Source organism: Phyllobates terribilis, unplaced genomic scaffold (genome assembly GCF_046119375.1).
Source record: "Phyllobates terribilis strain yellow unplaced genomic scaffold, ASM4611937v1 Scaffold_1__5_contigs__length_1240528914, whole genome shotgun sequence".
Lineage (NCBI taxonomy): Eukaryota > Metazoa > Chordata > Amphibia > Anura > Dendrobatidae > Phyllobates > Phyllobates terribilis.
This window is the reverse complement of record NW_027362761.1, coordinates 591,620,048-591,641,406: the sequence shown is the minus strand read 5'-3', so window position 1 is coordinate 591,641,406 and position 21,359 is coordinate 591,620,048. Positions and strand designations below refer to the sequence as shown.

Here is a 21,359-nt window from a genome sequence, read left to right as displayed (position 1 = left end):
ACCATGCATCCTGGAAAAGGCGAAAACGGCCGCCCACCTGGAGAGGATTCCCGAGTGTCGGGTGACCAGTCATGCAGAGGTGAATCTGCTAGAACGGGATCCTGAGGATTTGTTGAAGGGGCCCTTTCTGCGCCAAGACAAAGCAGGTTTGTATGAGGGCTTCCTTCTGGCCAGAGATCGATCTCGCTGAGGTGGGGCCCTGGTAAAGGGAAAGGAACGAAAGGGAGTCAGTCTGGGGTTGAACAGACGTTTGGGCCTAGGCTGGGGAAGAGAAGTGTTCTTGCCGCCAGTGGCGTCAGAAATGAGCTGGTAAAAACTTAGATCCGAAGAGACGGGTACGTATGGCTATGATATTACAGCTGGCTCGAGCTGAACAGTTGGCAGCGTCTAGGGAGGCAGAGAGGAGATATTTCCCCGCATGGGCAATTTGGTCCGCCAGATCCGCCATCTCCTCAGGAGGAGCTGAGGAGACTAGGCCCTGACGGAGAAGCTTTGCCCAAGTGGATACAGCTTTGGATACCCATGTGGAAGCGAAAAGACTGATTTGGCGAGGGATTCAATGTCTGTCCGTGCTGTCCTTAAGGGAGGAACCGTCAGGCAGGGATAAAATGGACTTGGTGGAAAGACGGGAGACCGGTGGGTCGACAGGTGGAGACTCCGACCAACGGTTGACAAGCTCCGAACTAAAAGGGATAAAGGATGTCTAGTTGTTTTCTCCCAGAAAAACGCTTGTCAGAATGCTCCCAGTGTTTTGAGAGGATTCCCTCAAAATTCCTTATGACTAGAAAAAGTACAGTGGAAAAAGTGCAGTCTTTTTGAAGAAGACAGCGTGGTCCTGAGGGGAACACTCGTCCTCCTTGATGCTGATGGTTGACTGCCGTAATGAGGCTGTCGACCATGTCCTGTAGCTTGGAATTCTGGTCCGTATCGGAGTCTGATTCTGAGTCAGACTCTGAACCGGATCCAGGAGACATCTCGGGATGACAGAGCCGAAGGCATCTTAGAAGACATGGACGGAGATGGTGATCTGGAAGAGGAAGGAGAGCGCGTTTGCTTCTTAGGTCTAGCCCCTGACCTGTCTTTGTGGGCACAGCGGCTGGGTGCCTGGAAATCCTGCTGCGGAGGGCTCGAAGCGGCGGAAGCAGCCGTTAGAACGGGTAGAGATTCCATGACCTGGACCAAGGATTGTGAGACCTTGGTCAGGTCCGATACTGAATGAGAAAGCAACAGCCCACTCCAGAGGAGGGGGTGTGCTCTCGTCCTGAGCGGTGGGGGGCTCCTGTGAGGCTGACATGGTGGAGGGGCTGCAGCTTAGGCAGAAGGCCTGACCTGTGGACCACTTCTAATAACAGAGGGCACAGGCGTAGTGAATAAAGTTGGGAGAGGGACAGGAGAGGCACTCCCTGAGCCTGTGCATATGTGAGTGTGTCAGGTATGCTTGTGTGCCTGGGGTACTGCAGAGGGCTAATGCTCTTTACACAGAATCCTGGACAGAGCCTACCCGTCTGAGGAAGGATCCTGTCGGCAGAAAAGGTGTCCCCCCGGCAGGAGCAACTGCGGACCGGCAGCAGTGCAAATACTCTGCGTGATGGCGGCAGAGAGATGGGGACCGTGTGAGGAAGAAGGGCGGTCCTGTGCAGGGTGCGCAAAGACGAAGGGTGGACCTATGCAGGGCGCGGGAGTGTCATGGGGGACGCCCCCTGACATAAGGGAAAAAACTGCGCAAATGGGACATTTAAAAAAAAAAATGGTGGCGCGGCTACCGCACACTTGCCGGTAACCTGCGTAGGGTGTGCCGGAAGGTAGGCAGCGCTGAGATCCGGAGCACGCCCAAAAGAAACAGTGTGGACGGTAGGTGGGGGGTGGGGCGGTGAGGAATGGAGCGCGCCGTGATAGGGCGCATGACGTGAGATAGGGGCTTAGATTTGTGACTCGGCCCGGTGTGTCCCCGCCGCTGGGATAAGGAGTAGGTAAGACGACGCTGCCCGCTGATGTTGGTGGAGAGGGGAGAGACGCAGAGTACCTGTGAGGTGCTGAGTCCGTCCCGGTCCTGGACTGTGCAGAAGACGGGATCAACCCCTGTTAAGGGGGAAAGTGACCCAGTTTTCCTCCCGGCCCGCTCCGAGGAGGGGACTGGGGATGGGATCAAAGGCAGGACCCAGGCCGCTCCGATCGACCTGAACACTGAGGTGACAGGGAAAGGGTCCTGCCTCGCAGACCAGAGTGGGCGACACCACATTGCTCTCTTTCTAGCACCTGTGCAGGAAAACAGGGTGAGACATTATACTGTTACCCCGGGAAGAAAGAATAGGAAAAATTTATAAAAAACAAATGGGTGCCTGAAAGGGAAAAAAGACGAATCTGGGGACAAATCCAGGTCCGCCTCCTTCTGACACTAAACTTAAACTGACGAGCTTAGTGATCGTCGGTGGGTGTATATTGCTGAGGAGGAGCCAGTTTTTTTTCTCGCATAGTGCCAGCCTCCTAGCGACAGTTGCATACTGTCACGCAAGGTGTGGGAAAAACTTAGTGCAATACAAAGGGAAGAGGGAAAGGAAGCCCAGACTCTAGGGAAAGGGGGGAGTGGAGACCTCCTGGATGACAGAATATCACCCTGTTTCCCCTAATGTCCCTATAGTGGCTCTTCACCAATCGCCCCACGCGTGTCTCGCTCCGTCTTTCCCTGGCATTGGCTAGGGAAGGGAGGAGATGAGCACTAGTCTATCCCCACTGAACACTAAAGACAACAAGGGAGGACAAACAGGGGCAAATAGCTTAGCTTTAGACGACTCCAGACAAATGTGCACACGTCCTCAGGCAGAGGGGACAAAGTACTGCTCTTGCTAAAGCCTTTACAAGGAGTAATGAATATAGCCAGCACCTCCCTCTGGAACACAGCAGGTATTTATACACCCAGGCCAAGGTGTTAATCAGCCAGAGGGAGGTAGCCACTGGGTCCTAGAGACAGCCTCCAAGAAGGTTTCTGCAATGCCAAACGTAGAGATCTCCTGCAACCCACTGCAGGGTGACATTTGGAAATCAAGGTCCCAGAGTCTGGAGGAAGAGTGGAGAGGCCACAATCCAAGCTGCTTGAGGTCTAGTGTGAAGTTTCCACAATCAGTGATGGTTTGGGGGCCATGTCATCAGCTGGTGTAGGTCCACTGTGTTTTATCAAGACCAAAGTCAGCGCAGCCGTCTACCAGGACATTTTAGAGCACTTCATGGTTCCCTCTGCCGACAAGCTTTTTGGAGAAGGAAATGTCATTCTCCAGCAGGACTTGGCCCCTGTCCACACTGCCAAAAGTACCAATACCTGGTTTACACACAACAGTATCACTGTGCTTGATTGGCAGCAAACTCGCCTGACCTTAACCCCATAGAGAATCTATTATAGAGAATCTATGGGGTATTGTCAAGAGGAAGATGAGAGACACCAGACCCAACAATGCAGACGAGCTGAAGGCTGCTATCAAAGCCACCTGGGCTTCCATAACCCCTCAGCAGTGCCACAGGCTGATCCCTCCATGCCACAGGCTGATCCCTCCATGCCACATTGCCGCATTGATGCAGTAATTGATGCAAAAGGAGCCCGACCAAGTATTGAGGCATTTACTGAACAGACATTTCAGGAGGACATTTCGGATTTTAAAATAATTTTTCAAGCTGTTGTTATAAAGTATTCTAATTTACTGAGATAATGACTTTTGTGTTTTCATTGGCTGTAAGCCATAATCATCAACATTAACAGAAATAAACACGTGAAATAGATCCCTCTGTGTGTAATGACTCTATATCATAGATCATCCCTCTGCGTGTAATGACTCTATATAATAGATCGCTCTGTGTGTAATGACTCTATATAATAGATCCCTCTGTGTGTAATGACTCTATATAATAGATCCCTCTGTGTGTAATGACTCTATATAATATATTCCTCTGTGTGTAATGACTCTATATAATAGATCATCCCTCTGCGTGTAATGACTCTATATAATAGATCATCCCTCTGGTGTAATGACTCTATATAATAGATCCCTCTGCGTGTAATGACTCTATAATAGATCATCCCTCTGCGTGTAATGACTATATAATAGATCATCCCTCTGCGTGTAATGACTATATAATAGATCATCCCTCTGCGTGTAATGACTATATAATAGATCATCCCTCTGCGTGTAATGACTATATAATAGATCATCCCTCTGCGTGTAATGACTATATAATAGATCATCCCTCTGCGTGTAATGACTATATAATAGATCATCCCTCTGCGTGTAATGACTCTATATAATAGATCATCCCTCTGTGTGTAATGACTCTATATAATAGATCATCCCTCTGTGTGTAATGACTCTATATAATAGATCATCCCTCTGTGTGTAATGACTCTATATAATAGATCATCCCTCTGTGTGTAATGACTCTATATAATAGATCATCCCTCTGTGTGTAATGACTCTATATAATAGATCATCCCTCTGTGTGTAATGACTCTATATAATAGATCATCCCTCTGTGTGTAATGACTCTATATAATAGATCATCCCTCTGTGTGTAATGACTCTATATAATAGATCATCCCTCTGTGTGTAATGACTCTATATAATAGATCATCCCTCTGTGTGTAATGACTCTATATAATAGATCATCCCTCTGTGTGTAATGACTCTATATAATAGATCATCCCTCTGTGTGTAATGACTCTATATAATAGATCATCCCTCTGTGTGTAATGACTCTATATAATAGATCATCCCTCTGTGTGTAATGACTCTATATAATAGATCATCCCTCTGTGTGTAATGACTCTATATAATAGATCATCCCTCTGTGTGTAATGACTATATAATAGATCATCCCTCTGCGTGTAATGACTATATAATAGATCATCCCTCTGCGTGTAATGACTATATAATAGATCATCCCTCTGCGTGTAATGACTCTATATAATAGATCATCCCTCTGCGTGTAATGACTCTATATAATAGATCCCTCTGCGTGTAATGACTATATAATAGATCCCTCTGCGTGTGATGACTCTATATAATAGATCCCTCTGCGTGTAATGACTCTATATAATATATTCCTCTGTGTGTAATGACTCTATATAATAGATCATCCCTCTGCGTGTAATGACTCTATATAATAGATCATCCCTCTGGTGTAATGACTCTATATAATAGATCCCTCTGCGTGTAATGACTCTATAATAGATCATCCCTCTGCGTGTAATGACTATATAATAGATCATCCCTCTGCGTGTAATGACTATATAATAGATCATCCCTCTGCGTGTAATGACTATATAATAGATCATCCCTCTGCGTGTAATGACTATATAATAGATCATCCCTCTGCGTGTAATGACTATATAATAGATCATCCCTCTGCGTGTAATGACTCTATATAATAGATCATCCCTCTGTGTGTAATGACTCTATATAATAGATCATCCCTCTGTGTGTAATGACTCTATATAATAGATCATCCCTCTGTGTGTAATGACTCTATATAATAGATCATCCCTCTGTGTGTAATGACTCTATATAATAGATCATCCCTCTGTGTGTAATGACTCTATATAATAGATCATCCCTCTGTGTGTAATGACTCTATATAATAGATCATCCCTCTGTGTGTAATGACTCTATATAATAGATCATCCCTCTGTGTGTAATGACTCTATATAATAGATCATCCCTCTGTGTGTAATGACTCTATATAATAGATCATCCCTCTGTGTGTAATGACTCTATATAATAGATCATCCCTCTGTGTGTAATGACTCTATATAATAGATCATCCCTCTGTGTGTAATGACTCTATATAATAGATCATCCCTCTGTGTGTAATGACTCTATATAATAGATCATCCCTCTGTGTGTAATGACTCTATATAATAGATCATCCCTCTGTGTGTAATGACTCTATATAATAGATCATCCCTCTGTGTGTAATGACTCTATATAATAGATCATCCCTCTGTGTGTAATGACTCTATATAATAGATCATCCCTCTGTGTGTAATGACTCTATATAATAGATCATCCCTCTGCGTGTAATGACTATATAATAGATCATCCCTCTGCGTGTAATGACTATATAATAGATCATCCCTCTGCGTGTAATGACTATATAATAGATCATCCCTCTGCGTGTAATGACTCTATATAATAGATCATCCCTCTGCGTGTAATGACTCTATATAATAGATCCCTCTGCGTGTAATGACTCTATATAATAGATCCCTCTGCGTGTAATGACTCTATATAATAGATCCCTCTGCGTGTAATGACTCTATATAATAGATCCCTCTGCGTGTAATGACTCTATATAATAGATCCCTCTGCGTGTAATGACTCTATATAATAGATCCCTCTGCGTGTAATGACTCTATATAATAGATCCCTCTGCGTGTAATGACTCTATATAATAGATCCCTCTGCGTGTAATGACTCTATAATAGATCCCTCTGCGTGTAATGACTCTATATAATAGATCCCTCTGTGTGTAATGACTCTATATAATAGATCCCTCTGCGTGTAATGACTCTATATAATAGATCCCTCTGCGTGTAATGACTCTATATAATAGATCCCTCTGCGTGTAATGACTCTATATAATAGATCCCTCTGCGTGTAATGACTCTATATAATAGATCCCTCTGCGTGTAATGACTCTATATAATAGATCCCTCTGCGTGTAATGACTCTATATAATAGATCCCTCTGCGTGTAATGACTCTATATAATAGATCCCTCTGCGTGTAATGACTCTATATAATAGATCCCTCTGCGTGTAATGACTCTATATAATAGATCCCTCTGCGTGTAATGACTCTATATAATAGATCCCTCTGCGTGTAATGACTCTATATAATATAGGAGTTTCACTTTTTGTATTGAAGAACGGAAATAAATGAACTTTTTGATGATATTCTAATTTAGTGAGAAGCACTAGTAAATGCTGTGGTCAATTCCGGTACGAGGACTCAGTGGACTACGGCAGTCAGTGGGGTCTGCTGAAGGCCTTTATCATTGTCATGCTCCTGCTATATGGCTGGGCTTCATAGGAGAACGTGCGAGTTCAAATATTATATAATATGATGAATTATAATACTATATATATAATTCAGAGGATTTAGGGTTCAAGTCTCCTAAGGGGACTAGATAAAAGTAAAAAAAAAAAAAAAATTAAAACATTAATAGAAGTATAAAAGTTTAACTCGGAAAAGTGGAGGCGTTTAAATAACTAAAAAATGATAGATATAGATATATATATAGATATATATATATAGATATATATATATAATAAATTAAAAAGCAAAACATCCAGTCTTTAAGGGGTTAATCACTGCTTTCCTCCTCTACAGCACAACCCAATCTTAAAATTGACTGAAAGGGCTCGAAACCATCAGTTGGACCCTGATTGGAAGAAGTCCCCTTTAATTAAAGGGAGGTTAATGACCCTGCAGAGAGAACATGGCAGGTTACGATGGAAGGGTGTCAGGCTGGGAGACCACCTTACCTGGACACAGATGGTCTCGATATTTTGGGGTAGTCAGAAGTTAGGTTTTGCACTATTTCGGTGTTATTGTGCAGCTCCAGTCCTATCCTACAGGTTAGCGGGAAAGAAAAAAAGGACACGGGAGATGGAGAGAGCGGAGAAGGTTAGAAAAGCTAAAGGGGGGGGGACGACAAAACCACAAGGAAAGTCAAAAGGGTTAAAAGAAAATAAACCTAGAAATGAAAGACGACGAAACAAAAATAATGAAGATTGTATAAAACAATCTGTATAGAGAGAGTCAGATCACCGCCTCGTAATCCCCCACCCCCCCAGACAGGAGTCATGCACACAGCCGTGCGCCTGATTACCAGTATTGCTTCAGGGTGTATGTGGTGGGCATCACGGTGGGTCGTCCGGGCTCCCATGTGCATGTGAGGGTCCTCCCGTTGTAACAGATGCAGCTCAGGTTCTCCGGCTTCATGGGAGGATCTGTAAAAGGGATCACAAGAGAAAAGAGGCATTAACGACATACACCTGGCGGAGGGGTCCATCCGTGACACATTACACCTAGAGGGGCTGTGACGTTAAAGTGAAGTGATCTCGCCCGTCTGCAGGAAAGAGGTTAATCCTGTGCCATTTTCATCCACAGAACTGCTGAGGGGGCGGAGCTCAGTGGAGGTAGGCTCCTGCTGCAGTTCTGCTGACACGACTGCAGAAGCAAACGATTGGCACCTACAGCAAAGGACGCAGCGTGCATCTCTTCCTCTACATTTGTATGACCGGCCCCCAATCCTGACTATGATAACCCCAGGTATCGCACGTTTACTAGACCCAGAGAGGACGAGCTACAGAGCAGGAAATCTACTTACAGCCCAGGGTGAAGTAAATGCCGTGGAGGGTGACGTCAGTCTGCCCGTAGGCCTTAAAGGAGCAGGTGAGGCTGTTGTGCATGTCCAGGGTGGGCTGGAAGGTGACACTGGAGACGCTCTCATTGATCAGCGTGTACTGGATCTCGGGGATCACTGTGTTCCCCACTTTCCAGAATAACTCCCTGGAGGTGATGGGGTGGTTCAGCTCCTGCAGGCAGGTCTGGTTCAGGATGCAGAATACAGTCAGGTTGGTGTTCAGCTCCACGGTGGGCGACTGTGGCTCGTTATAAGCGCAGGAATTGATCGTAAGCCCCTCTGAAAGCAAGAGGCGCATGTTACTAACATGGCAAGACAGAGCCGCACATCAAGTCAATGACCCCAGGATTGCAGGGCGCCCACTCTCGCACTCATCTTTCCCCCTCCCCCATGCTGATGGTCTACAGAAATCAGACGCTGCAAAATCCCAGTCACACTATTCTATTAACTCTATCCCTACCCTAGACCACCAGGGCTATCCCCCCCCATAATGGGACTCCCATACTATCTGTGGATTTAATGTAAATGTCTAATGAGCATAAGCGCTACAAGAGCCCCCCTCCACCCCGGAACGGCAGCCATTAACCCATTCACCTCCCTCGACCACCAGGGACACCCCTATTATCCCAGTCGCCTCCACCGACCACCAGGGACGTAACTATTATCAGTCGCCTCCCCTGACCACCAGGGACATCCCCCATTTTCCCAGTCACCTCCACCGACCACCAGGGACGTAACTATTATCAGTCGCCTCCCCTGACCACCAGGGACGTCCCCATTTTCCCAGTCACCTCCACAGACCACCAGGGACGTAACTATTATCAGTCGCCTCCCCTGACCACCAGGGACATCCCCCATTTTCCCAGTCACCTCCACCAACCACCAGGGACGCAACTATTATCAGTCGCCTCCCCTGACCACCAGGGACATCCCCCATTTTCCCAGTCACCTCCACCAACCACCAGGGACGCAACTATTATCAGTCGCCTCCCCTGACCACCAGGGACATCCCCCATTTTCCCAGTCACCTCCACCGACCACCAGGGATGCAACTATTATCAGTCGCCTCACCTGACCACCAGGGACATCCCCCATTTTCCTAGTCACCTCCCCCGACCACCAGGGACGTCCCCATTTTCCCAGTCACCTCCCCCGACCACCAGGGACGTAACTTATCAGTCAGCTCCCCAGGCCCTTTTACTGCTCTAGGATACGAGGGATTACTGAGACAAGTCATAGATTTTGTGGGTTTCACCCTTTAAGCGAATACAGTCTGAGTGAAACACACAGCCACCTTGGTGGGAATATTTTACAGATTGTTAACCAATGACAATGTTCTCAGTGAGTCCTGGAAACCACTAAAAGGGGCTAATGGCCGAGGGACGCATGCACATGGCCAGATATACACCGCCAGAGTCACGGGGCGATAGCACAGCATCACTTACCCGCAGCAGCGATGATGGCCCAGAGGGCGGCGAGGAGAGAAAGTCGCCTCATCATGGTGGAATCTGAAAAAGAAAAGTGCAAGACCCTCATTAACAAAGGCAGTAACTAAGTATTGTATTATTCTGTACAGGACCATATACAGTGGTTATAAAAAAGTCTACACCTGAAAAATCCCAGGTTTTTGTCATGCACATATAATCCTACCAAGAACAACCCCGCTTTAATGTCGCCCGTAATCTGTACAAATCCATTGAGAAAAACTGAAATCTTTTCTTTTGCTAGTCTTCTGGAGGAGCCGATCTTTTGGCATTTTGGAAGTCACTTATGTTTATTGTCACTGAAAGATCAAATTCCTCTTCATCTTGAGCATTTTAGCAAAGGCCTGAGGTTTTGTTGCAAAATAGACTGATATTTGGAAATGTCCATAAATTCCCTCCACCTTCCATAGAGCCCCAGAGCACAATGTTGCCTCCATCATGCCTCACTGTGGGGGTGGGGATCTTCTGGTGATGCGCAGTGTCTGCTTTGCATCTTTTGGAATTAAGACCAAAAAGATTCCCCCTCTCTCTCTCATCAGACCATAACACGTTCCCCAAATGCTTCTGACCGATGTGACGGAAGTTTCGGTAACATGGCAGAGCTTGAAAAATTTTCTTCTTAAGAAAAGGCTTAAGTCTTGCGCTCGACTATGCAGGCTGGACATATTAAGAGTATGGGAGATTGTTTTCACATGCAGGACACAACCAGGACTGGCCAGGAAATTCCTGCAGCTCCTTTAATGTTGCAGTAGGCCGTTCAGCAGCCTAATGGACCAAATTTTTTTTTGTCTTTTCAATTATTCAGTCCAGTCCTAGATAATGTCACTGCTGTGCCAAATTTCAGCCCCTTCTTGACAACGTCTTCACAGTGTCCATGGTAGATATAATGCATTTCACTTTTTTTCTCCCCCTTCTATTGACTGATAACTTTCCACAATGAGACCCTTTGCTGTGATGTCCGCTGTTTATGGACCAGAAAATGGCAGGAAAATCTTCCTAGAACAGTGACATTTTCTTTGGGGTTAATCAGAATAGCTGTAAATGACGGCGGCCAAGCACTTACTACTATGTAACATGAGGGGAAATGTGATCGGTTGATTCCCAACACAACCACATCCCCAATAATAACAGAGTGTTCACACTAAGGCTAAGTGCCCCCGATGCAGAAATGTTGCATATTTTTTTCGCTTCTCCCTGGCAGTAAAAACGCATGCGGTTTTTACATGCGTTTTTCCCGCCAGGTAGAAGCGTTTGTCAAGCGTTCTTCACATGCATTTCTGCATGCAGGTTATCAAGAGCTTTTCCAAGCGATTTTAGCATCACTTGGAAAGTGCTTGACAACTTGGTCACACTATATAAATCCATGCAACCGGCAACCGGCATATATAGTGTGACCAATAGTTGAAAAAAAAGAATAAAAATGGTTAAAAAAAACAAACAAAAAAACATTATACTCACCTTCTGATGGCCCCCAATCTTTTCTCCGCTTATTTTTCCGCAATGATAATCCACAGCGGAAATTTCCACAGCATGTGCACAGCACACGCGGATTATCATTGGGGACCATGGGGCACGGATTACCAAGCGTTTTTGCTGCGGAAATTCCACGGCAAAAACACTTGAAAAATGCATAGTGGGCACGCAGCCTTATGCAAGCACATTATTGTAGTTCTTTATCTTTTTTCCCTTCAAAATGCTTTTAGTTGTTTCTTGATGGATTTGTACAGATTATGGCCAACATTAAAGGGAAATAAAGTCTAAAATTATTCTTCTTGGTAGGATTTTTTTTTTTTTTTTTTTTACATCACAAAAACTTGATATTTTTACCAGGGGTACGTAGACTTTATATCCTCGGTATACAAGAAGAGCAGCCATTGGAGGACAGGTTGGGGTCCGCTCTGTGCTCAGGAAAAAAAACAGGAGGGTCTTCAGCTACAGTGAAGTAGAAACGTACAGCCAAAAGCTCTGATCCAAAAATGGCAAATGTTGTAAAGTACGACCAAGACGCAAGAGGATTCATCACCGGTCACAAAAATACCAGATCAACAGGAAGCAAAAATGCAAATGACGGACAAAACACTTCCCAGAAACAGTGAGTACACAGTGACTGCACCAGCAGAATAGTGAGTGCAGCTCTGGAGTATAATACAGGATGTAACTCAGGATCAGTAATGTAATGTATGTACACAGTGACTGCACCAGCAGAATAGTGAGTGCTGCTCTGGAGTATAATACAGGATGTAACTCAGGATCAGTAATGTAATGTATGTACACAGTGACTGCACCAGCAGAATAGTGAGTGCAGCTCTGGAGTATAATACAGGATGTAACTCAGGATCAGTAATGTAATGTATGTACACAGTGACTGCACCAGCAGAATAGTGAGTGCAGCTCTGGAGGATAATACAGGATGTAACTCAGGATCAGTACAGGATCAGTAATGTAATGTATGTACACAGTGACTGCACCAGCAGAATAGTGAGTGCAGCTCTGGAGTATAATACAGGATGTAACTCAGGATCAGTAATGTAATGTATGTACACAGTGACTGCACCAGCAGAATAGCGAGTGCAGCTCTGGAGTATAATACAGGAGGTAACTCAGGATCAGTAATGTAATGCATGTACACAGTGACTGCACCAGCAGAATAGTGAGTGCAGCTCTGGAGTATAATACAGGATGTAACTCAGGATCAGTAATGTAATGTATGTACACAGTGACTGCACCAGCAGAATAGTGAGTGCAGCTCTGGAGTATAATACAGGATATAACTCAGGATCAGTACAGGATCAGTAATGTAATGTATGTACACAGTGACTGCACCAGCAGAATAGTGAGTGCAGCTCTGGAGTATAATACAGGATGTAACTCACGATCAGTAATGTAATGTATGTACACAGTGACTGCACCAGCAGAATAGTGAGCGCAGCTCTGGAGTATAATACAGGATGTAACTCAGGATCAGTACAGGATCAGTAATGTAATGTATTTACACAGTGACTGCACCAGCAGAATAGTGAGTGCAGCTCTGGAGTATAATACAGGATGTAACTCAGGATCAGTAATGTAATGTATGTACACAGTGACTGCACCAGCAGAATAGTGAGTGCAGCTCTGGAGTATAATACAGGATGTAACTCAGGATCAGTAATGTAATGTATGTACACAGTGACTGCACCAGCAGAATAGTGAGTGCAGCTCTGGAGTATAATACAGGATATAACTCAGGATCAGTACAGGATCAGTAATGTAATGTATGTACACAGTGACTGCACCAGCAGAATAGTGAGTGCAGCTCTGGAGTATAATACAGGATGTAACTCACGATCAGTAATGTAATGTATGTACACAGTGACTGCACCAGCAGAATAGTGAGCGCAGCTCTGGAGTATAATACAGGATGTAACTCAGGATCAGTACAGGATCAGTAATGTAATGTATTTACACAGTGACTGCACCAGCAGAATAGTGAGTGCAGCTCTGGAGTATAGTACAGGATGTAACTCAGGATCAGTAATGTAATGTATGTACACAGTGACTGCACCAGCAGAATAGTGAGTGCAGCTCTGGAGTATAATACAGGATGTAACTCACGATCAGTAATGTAATGTATGTACACAGTGACTGCACCAGCAGAATAGTGAGTGCAGCTCTGGAGTATAATACAGGATGTAACTCACGATCAGTAATGTAATGTATGTACACAGTGACTGCACCAGCAGAATAGTGAGTGCAGCTCTGGAGTATAATACTGGATGTAACTCACGATCAGTAATGTAATGTATGTACACAGTGACTGCACCAGCAGAATAGTGAGTGCAGCTCTGGAGTATAATACAGGAGGTAACTCAGGATCAGTAATGTAATGTATGTACACAGTGACTGCACCAGCAGAATAGTGAGTGCAGCTCTGGAGTATAATACAGGATGTAACTCACGATCAGTAATGTAATGTATGTACACAGTGACTGCACCAGCAGAATAGTGAGTGCAGCTCTGGGGTATAATACAGGATGTAACTCAGGATCAGTAATGTAATGTATGTACACAGTGACTGCACCAGCAGAATAGTGAGTGCAGCTCTGGAGTATAATACAGGATATAACTCAGGATCAGTACAGGATCAGTAATGTAATGTATGTACACAGTGACTGCACCAGCAGAATAGTGAGTGCAGCTCTGGAGTATAATACAGGATGTAACTCACGATCAGTAATGTAATGTATGTACACAGTGACTGCACCAGCAGAATAGTGAGCGCAGCTCTGGAGTATAATACAGGATGTAACTCAGGATCAGTACAGGATCAGTAATGTAATGTATTTACACAGTGACTGCACCAGCAGAATAGTGAGCGCAGCTCTGGAGTATAATACAGGATGTAACTCAGGATCAGTACAGGATCAGTAATGTAATGTATGTACACAGTGACTGCACCAGCAGAATAGTGAGTGCAGCTCTGGAGTATAATACAGGAGGTAACTCAGGATCAGTAATGTAATGTATGTACACAGTGACTGCACCAGCAGAATAGTGAGTGCAGCTCTGGAGTATAATACAGGATGTAACTCAGGATCAGTAATGTAATGTATGTACACAGTGACTGCACCAGCAGAATAGTGAGTGCAGCTCTGGAGTATAATACAGGATGTAACTCAGGATCAGTAATGTATGTACACAGTGACTGCACCAGCAGAATAGTGAGTGCAGCTCTGGAGTATAATACAGGATGTAACTCAGGATCAGTAATGTAATGTATGTACACAGTGACTGCACCAGCAGAATAGTGAGTGCAGCTCTGGAGTATAATACAGGATGTAACTCACGATCAGTAATGTAATGTATGTACACAGTGACTGCACCAGCAGAATAGTGAGTGCAGCTCTGGAGTATAATACAGGATATAACTCAGGATCAGTACAGGATCAGTAATGTAATGTATGTACACAGTGACTGCACCAGCAGAATAGTGAGTGCAGCTCTGGAGTATAATACAGGATGTAACTCACGATCAGTAATGTAATGTATGTACACAGTGACTGCACCAGCAGAATAGTGAGCGCAGCTCTGGAGTATAATACAGGATGTAACTCAGGATCAGTACAGGATCAGTAATGTAATGTATTTACACAGTGACTGCACCAGCAGAATAGTGAGTGCAGCTCTGGAGTATAATACTGGATGTAACTCACGATCAGTAATGTAATGTATGTACACAGTGACTGCACCAGCAGAATAGTGAGTGCAGCTCTGGAGTATAATACAGGAGGTAACTCAGGATCAGTAATGTAATGTATGTACACAGTGACTGCACCAGCAGAATAGTGAGTGCAGCTCTGGAGTATAATACAGGATGTAACTCACGATCAGTAATGTAATGTATGTACACAGTGACTGCACCAGCAGAATAGTGAGTGCAGCTCTGGAGTATAATACAGGATGTAACTCAGGATCAGTACAGGATCAGTAATGTAATGTATGTACACAGTGACTGCACCAGCAGAATAGTGAGTGCAGCTCTGGAGGATAATACAGGATGTAACTCAGGATCAGTACAGGATCAGTAATGTAATGTATGTACACAGTGACTGCACCAGCAGAATAGTGAGTGCAGCTCTGGAGTATAATACAGGATGTAACTCAGGATCAGTAATGTAATGTATGTACACAGTGACTGCACCAGCAGAATAGTGAGTGCAGCTCTGGAGTATAATACAGGATGTAACTCAGGATCAGTAATGTAATGTATGTACACAGTGACTGCACCAGCAGAATAGTGAGTGCAGCTCTGGAGTATAATACAGGATGTAACTCAGGATCAGTAATGTATGTACACAGTGACTGCACCAGCAGAATAGTGAGTGCAGCTCTGGAGTATAATACAGGATGTAACTCAGGATCAGTAATGTATGTACACAGTGACTGCACCAGCAGAATAGTGAGTGCAGCTCTGGAGTATAATACAGGATGTAACTCCGGATCAGTAATGTATGTACACAGTGACTCCACCAGCAGAATAGTGAGTGCAGCTCTGGAGTATAATACAGGATGTAACTCACTGATATCCTTCTGCTGGGGGAAGGGCAGAAGGCTAGAGAATATTGACGCGTCACAGAAACTTCATGGATTTATTAATAAAAGTGTAAAAACTCTGGATTGTTTATAATTTTCCATCAGTAACCAGAGAAACATCCGACCAGAATAACACTGAGGAGGCAAAATGTGAAAACCAATACGTGTGTCAGTCCCAGCAGTTTTGGCCAGGACGGCACATGATGGTCTCAATGACACAGGCAGGAATGAGAAAGGCTGAATTACAAAATGCAGAACCACAAAACAATTTCCTGCGGACGTGAAATCAGTGCAGGAGCAGGACGGCAGCCGCGGGAGAGCGGCCAGCACCGGCGGTTAGGCTTATCGCTTATGGTTTCGATGCTGGGGTGAGATAGCGGCTCGTGCAATCCCAGAAGATGCCGGCGTCACCGCAGACAGCGGAGCAGAGATATAGGACACTGGTGAGGGGTGGAGGACCCCTCATTCTATACATATGCCATATATAAATGTTTACGGCCGGAATCCCACCTTACTTTACACAGAGGCATTCGTCATTTTATTAGCAGGAGACAGTGGTGACTCAGGAGGCCGCTTGTGGGGGCACGTCCCCCGGCTCCAGGGTCATAAATCACCGCACCACACCCAGCATATGACTAACTACAAGCAGGGGCTCCGGGCCACCACCAGCCAGGGGGATGACTGGAAGCCACAGACACAAAAGCCAGGGAGAACTCACAGGAGCCGCGATGGCAGACATATCGGTGCGCACAGGTTCTCTTTAATATTCTGCAAGAGTCGCAATATGAGCACGTTCTTATTAGCAATTTAGGCCGCGTTTACATGGTGACATTACATTGTCACAGACGTCAAGGTCTGGGAATATTAAAGGGTCACATACGTGGAGCCAGAGCCGCTAATCTATGGAAATCCACAGCGGTGCCCTCAGCGGTCATCCAACCGGACAGCGCCGGAGTCGGCAGCATGACATAGGAGCGACTGGTGGCGCTCTACCTGCTCACTGCCAGGCGACGCCCAGAAACATTGGCGCAATCAGTAATTAATCCGGATTCATGTTGTGTTTTTAACACCCGTCCGTGGCTGCGTCAGGGCCGACTTTAATGAAGCAGACGGAGACGCTTTGTGCTGCCCGAACTCGCTTTCAGCAGTGTCCGCGTTTCTGACGGTAGTCCCAAAATATGGCTAAAATGTGATGAGAACAAAGCCTTACATGCATGTGCCCATATGAGGGGCGTCAGAGTAAGTCCCAACTATTTCACCTGCTCATTGCTCGCCAAAACCCGCTCTACCACCGGCCAAACAACCAGCTCCAGTGCATCCCAGTGAACCGGGCCGGACGTCATCTCTGCTGCCACCACCGCCCTCAGACATGGCACGCTGTTTGATCAGTGAGGGTCCGGATGCAGAGACCCCACCGCTCAGCAGAGCTCCATAGTCCTCCGACCCTCGTACACTTTCTAGGACGCCAGTCTTAAGGCTCGGACAATAGCGGATCTCCGCCGAGCGCTTCTGCTCTATCGTTTTAGTGATCGTGGGGGTCTGGGCTCAGGACCCCCGATGACCAATCCTTCCAACTTGTCACTGAGACATTAAAAGCTTCCTAAAAGGGTAGCTGTACTGTAAAAATGCAAAAAAAAAACACAATAAAGGGGTTTTCTAGGAGTAGAATTCTGATGATTAGGAGAGGCTATCGGTGGGGGTCCGACTTACCCACCCCTGCCAATCAGCTGATTTAAAGGGGCAAAAAAAAAAGCTGCAAATTAATCAGATCTGACTATGGAACCTGATGTGGACAACTGTGGGGTGTTGGCAGTAATTTCTCGGCACTGGGGGAGGGGTACAGGGTAGAGATAGGGGCACGTCCACTTCTGGAAAAGTCACCGATTCCGGGCAAACGTCGCAATGTGTCAGTGCAGGCAGAACATCAGAGATGGGCCGCCGCTGTGTTTCCTGTTGGAGGAAGTAACTTAGAGGCGACCTCTGACACCGGGGGAAATCAAAAGGGGCGCCCACATAAGAAACATACATGGTGGTCTGAAGACCCCTGTACTGGGTAATGGTGGGGTCCCTTAGTTATGAAACATCCTGTGGCTATTAGACCAGTCAGCCATTTTAATGGTCACCCAGCTTTCCTGGAAACAGATAAACTCTCAGGAGCAATGAGTCCTATGTGTGGGGGCTTCTCATCCATGGAGGGGGTCGCTCACAATGCACGGGGGCTTCTCATCCATGGAGGGGGGTCGCTCACAATGCACGGGGAGCTTCTCATCCATGGAGGGGGGGGGGGGGTCACTCACAATGTGCGAGGGGCTTCTCATCCATGGAGGGGGTCACTCATAATTTACCTAAGAACACGGCCACGAATAAAGAACAGGATCTAAACCTCCTCCAAGAACAACTTCTCCCATCATCCAGGACAATGTGGTGAGAGAAACATTAACATTACTGGTCCAGGAAACTCCCCAGATCTCATCCCATCGAGAACCTGCGGTCAATAATCAAAAAGTAACAAAAACCCAAAAATTGTGATAACTCCGATCTCTGATGAGAAAAGAACGGGCGACCGTCAGTCATCTGCCCAGAAGCCGATATTCGTGCGGAGAATAAGGGGGCAGAAGTGGCGGAGAATAAGGGGGCAGAAGTGGCGGAGAATAAGGGGGCAGAAGTGGCGGAGAATAAGGGGGCAGAAGTGGCGGAGAATAAGGGGGCAGAAGTGGCGGAGAATAAGGGGGCAGAAGTGGCGGAGAATAAGGGGGCAGAAGTGGCGGAGAATAAGGGGGCAGAAGTGGCGGAGAATAAGGGGGCAGAAGTGGCGGAGAATAAGGGGGCAGAAGTGGCGGAGAATAAGGGGGCAGAAGTGGCGGAGAATAAGGGGGCAGAAGTGGCGGAGAATAAGGGGGCAGAAGTGGCGGAGAATAAGGGGGCAGAAGTGGCGGAGAATAAGGGGGCAGAAGTGGCGGAGAATAAGGGGGCAGAAGTGGCGGAGAATAAGGGGGCAGAAGTGGCGGAGAATAAGGGGCAGCGCTGGGAATATTGAGGCATCACAGAAACTTCATGGATTTGTGAATAAAAGTGTAAAAACTTCTGGAATGTTATAATTGTCCGTCAGTAACAAGAGAAACATCCGACTAAAAGGAGAGGTAAAAACACTGAAGCTGCAAAGTGTGAAAACGAAAATGTGTCAGTCTCAAAACTTTTGGACACAACTCCATAGACATAGCTATAGATCAGCCGCCTGCTGGGAGTTGTGGTACTACAACTTCATTACCACCAACATCACCAGATATACTGCTATTACAGACACACACAGCGCCCCCGTCTCCCCCCCCCACATACACACACACAGCGCCCGCGTCTCCCCCCCCCACATACACACACACAGCGCCCGCGTCTCCCCCCCCCACATACACACACACAGCGCCCCCGTCTCCCCCCCCCACATACACACACACAGCGCCCCCGTCTCCCCCCCACATACACACACATAGCGCCCGCGTCTCCCCCCCCCCACATACACAGCACCCGCGTCTCCCCCCCCCCACATACACACACACAGCGCCCCCGTCTCCCCCCCCACATACACACACACAGCGCCCCCGTCTCCCCCCCCATACACACACACAGCGCCCCCGTCTCCCCCCCCATACACACACAGCGCCCCCGTCTCCCCCCCCCATACACACACAGCGCCCCCGTCTCCCCCCCCCATACACACACAGCGCCCCCGTCTCCCCCCCCATACACACACAGCGCCCCCGTCTCCCCCCCCCCATACACACACAGCGCCCCCGTCTCCCCCCCCCCATACACACACAGCGCCCCCGTCTCCCCCCCCCCATACACACACAGCGCCCCCGTCTCCCCCCCCCATACACACACAGCGCCCCTGTCTCCCCCCCCCATACACACACAGCGCCCCTGTCTCCCCCCCCCATACACACACAGCGCCCCCGTCTCCCCCCCCCATACACACACAGCGCCCCCGTCTCCCCCCCCATACACACACAGCGCCCCCGTCTCCCCCCCATACACACACAGCGCCCCCGTCTCCCCCCCCCATACACACACAGCGCCCCCGTCTCCCCCCTCCATACACACACAGCGCCCCCGTCTCCCCCCCCCATACACACACAGCGCCCCCGTCTCCCCCCCCCATACACACACAGCGCCCCCGTCTCCCCCCCCATACACACACAGCGCCCCCGTCTCCCCCCTCCATACACACACAGCGCCCCCGTCTCCCCCCTCCATACACACACAGCGCCCCCGTCTCCCCCCCCCATACACACACAGCGCCCCCGTCTCCCCCCCCCCATACACACACAGCGCCCCCGTCTCCCCCCCCATACACACACAGCGCCCCCGTCTCCCCCCCCATACACACACAGCGCCCCCGTCTCCCCCCTCCATACACACACAGCGCCCCCGTCTCCCCCCCATACATATATATATATATATATACACACACACACACACACACACACACACACACACACACACACACACACACGGCATGCTGGGAGTTGTGGTCCTCCCGCAGTCAGCCACAACCGTTACTTCCATCCACAGGTACAGGCCTCGCACCTACCGCACGGCGGCCTCCCCGCAGCCCGCGGGCACATCCCGGCTCCTCCGCCGCACAGTCCCGGCCCCGTCCTCAGCGCCGTCTATAAGAGAAAATCGGGGAACGGCACCACGTGACTTCCCCCAAAAAGAGGAAAAGATCCGCCCCTCCCGCTGTGCGCGTCACTGTCCGTGCAGCAGGGGGCGTGGCCGCGCTGTGATTGGCTGCTCCCTCACAACACATTTCCAGTAAACACACGGTTGCTGGCACCGAGCTGCCGGGAGCGGGGGCACATTAGCTGACAGGCGGCACTGCACACGGTACAGCGGCTGCTACCGACCACCCTTCCCCGTACCCGTACCCGAAATGTTACAGTGGTACAGTCCATTATTTAACCCAATCATACTCCGGCTTTTATAATTCCGGACTGCTTAGAAAATGTAAGACGTGATGTGATTGGTTGTTTCTGGGCTTGTTTCATGTCACTGTGTTTATAAAGGGGTTTTTTACTTTCAGGAAAATGGACCCCAAACACTCTGAAATAACAAACAGCAGGAGCTCCCGGGTCCAGCTCAGAGCACGGAAAATCCCTTTAATAAGGCTATGTGCGCACTTTCAGGATTGGAAGCAGAAATTTCCGCAGCGTTTCTGCATCTCTTGGCAGGAAAAAACGCGCGGTTTTTATGTGTTTTTTCAAGTCTTTTTGTACATCAATGAATGCTTTTTGGAGCTAAATAAAGTTATTTGGTGGGACATTGCTTTTTGGATTACCGTCAGAACTGGGGTGATTCCCCCTCTGCTACATCAGTAATAACTGTTCCAGCTCTG

General features: G+C 47.4%; 1 protein-coding gene across 4 annotated transcripts in view; it reads right to left on the bottom strand.

The window, feature by feature from the left end:
- Positions 1 to 20,717, bottom strand: part of IL6ST (interleukin 6 cytokine family signal transducer) — a 35,026-nt gene extending 14,309 nt beyond the window's left edge. For 2 of the 4 annotated variants that reach the window (XR_012321950.1, XM_073682204.1), the window contains exons 1-5: positions 20,556 to 20,717; positions 9,857 to 9,919; positions 8,376 to 8,690; positions 7,875 to 7,995; positions 7,528 to 7,614 (exon numbers count right to left, since the gene is read on the bottom strand). Coding sequence is in view for 3 of the 4 variants with exons in the window: in XM_073682204.1 (XP_073538305.1) it covers positions 7,528 to 7,614; positions 7,875 to 7,995; positions 8,376 to 8,690; positions 9,857 to 9,919; positions 20,556 to 20,589 (620 nt within the window). In the remaining variant the exon portion in view is untranslated. Of the gene's footprint in view, positions 1 to 7,527; positions 7,615 to 7,874; positions 7,996 to 8,375; positions 8,691 to 9,856; positions 9,920 to 20,551 lie in introns of all 4 variants that reach the window. The other 2 variants (XM_073682215.1, XM_073682219.1) reach the window with 2 other exon arrangements.
- Between the last annotated feature and the right edge of the window lie 642 nt (positions 20,718 to 21,359).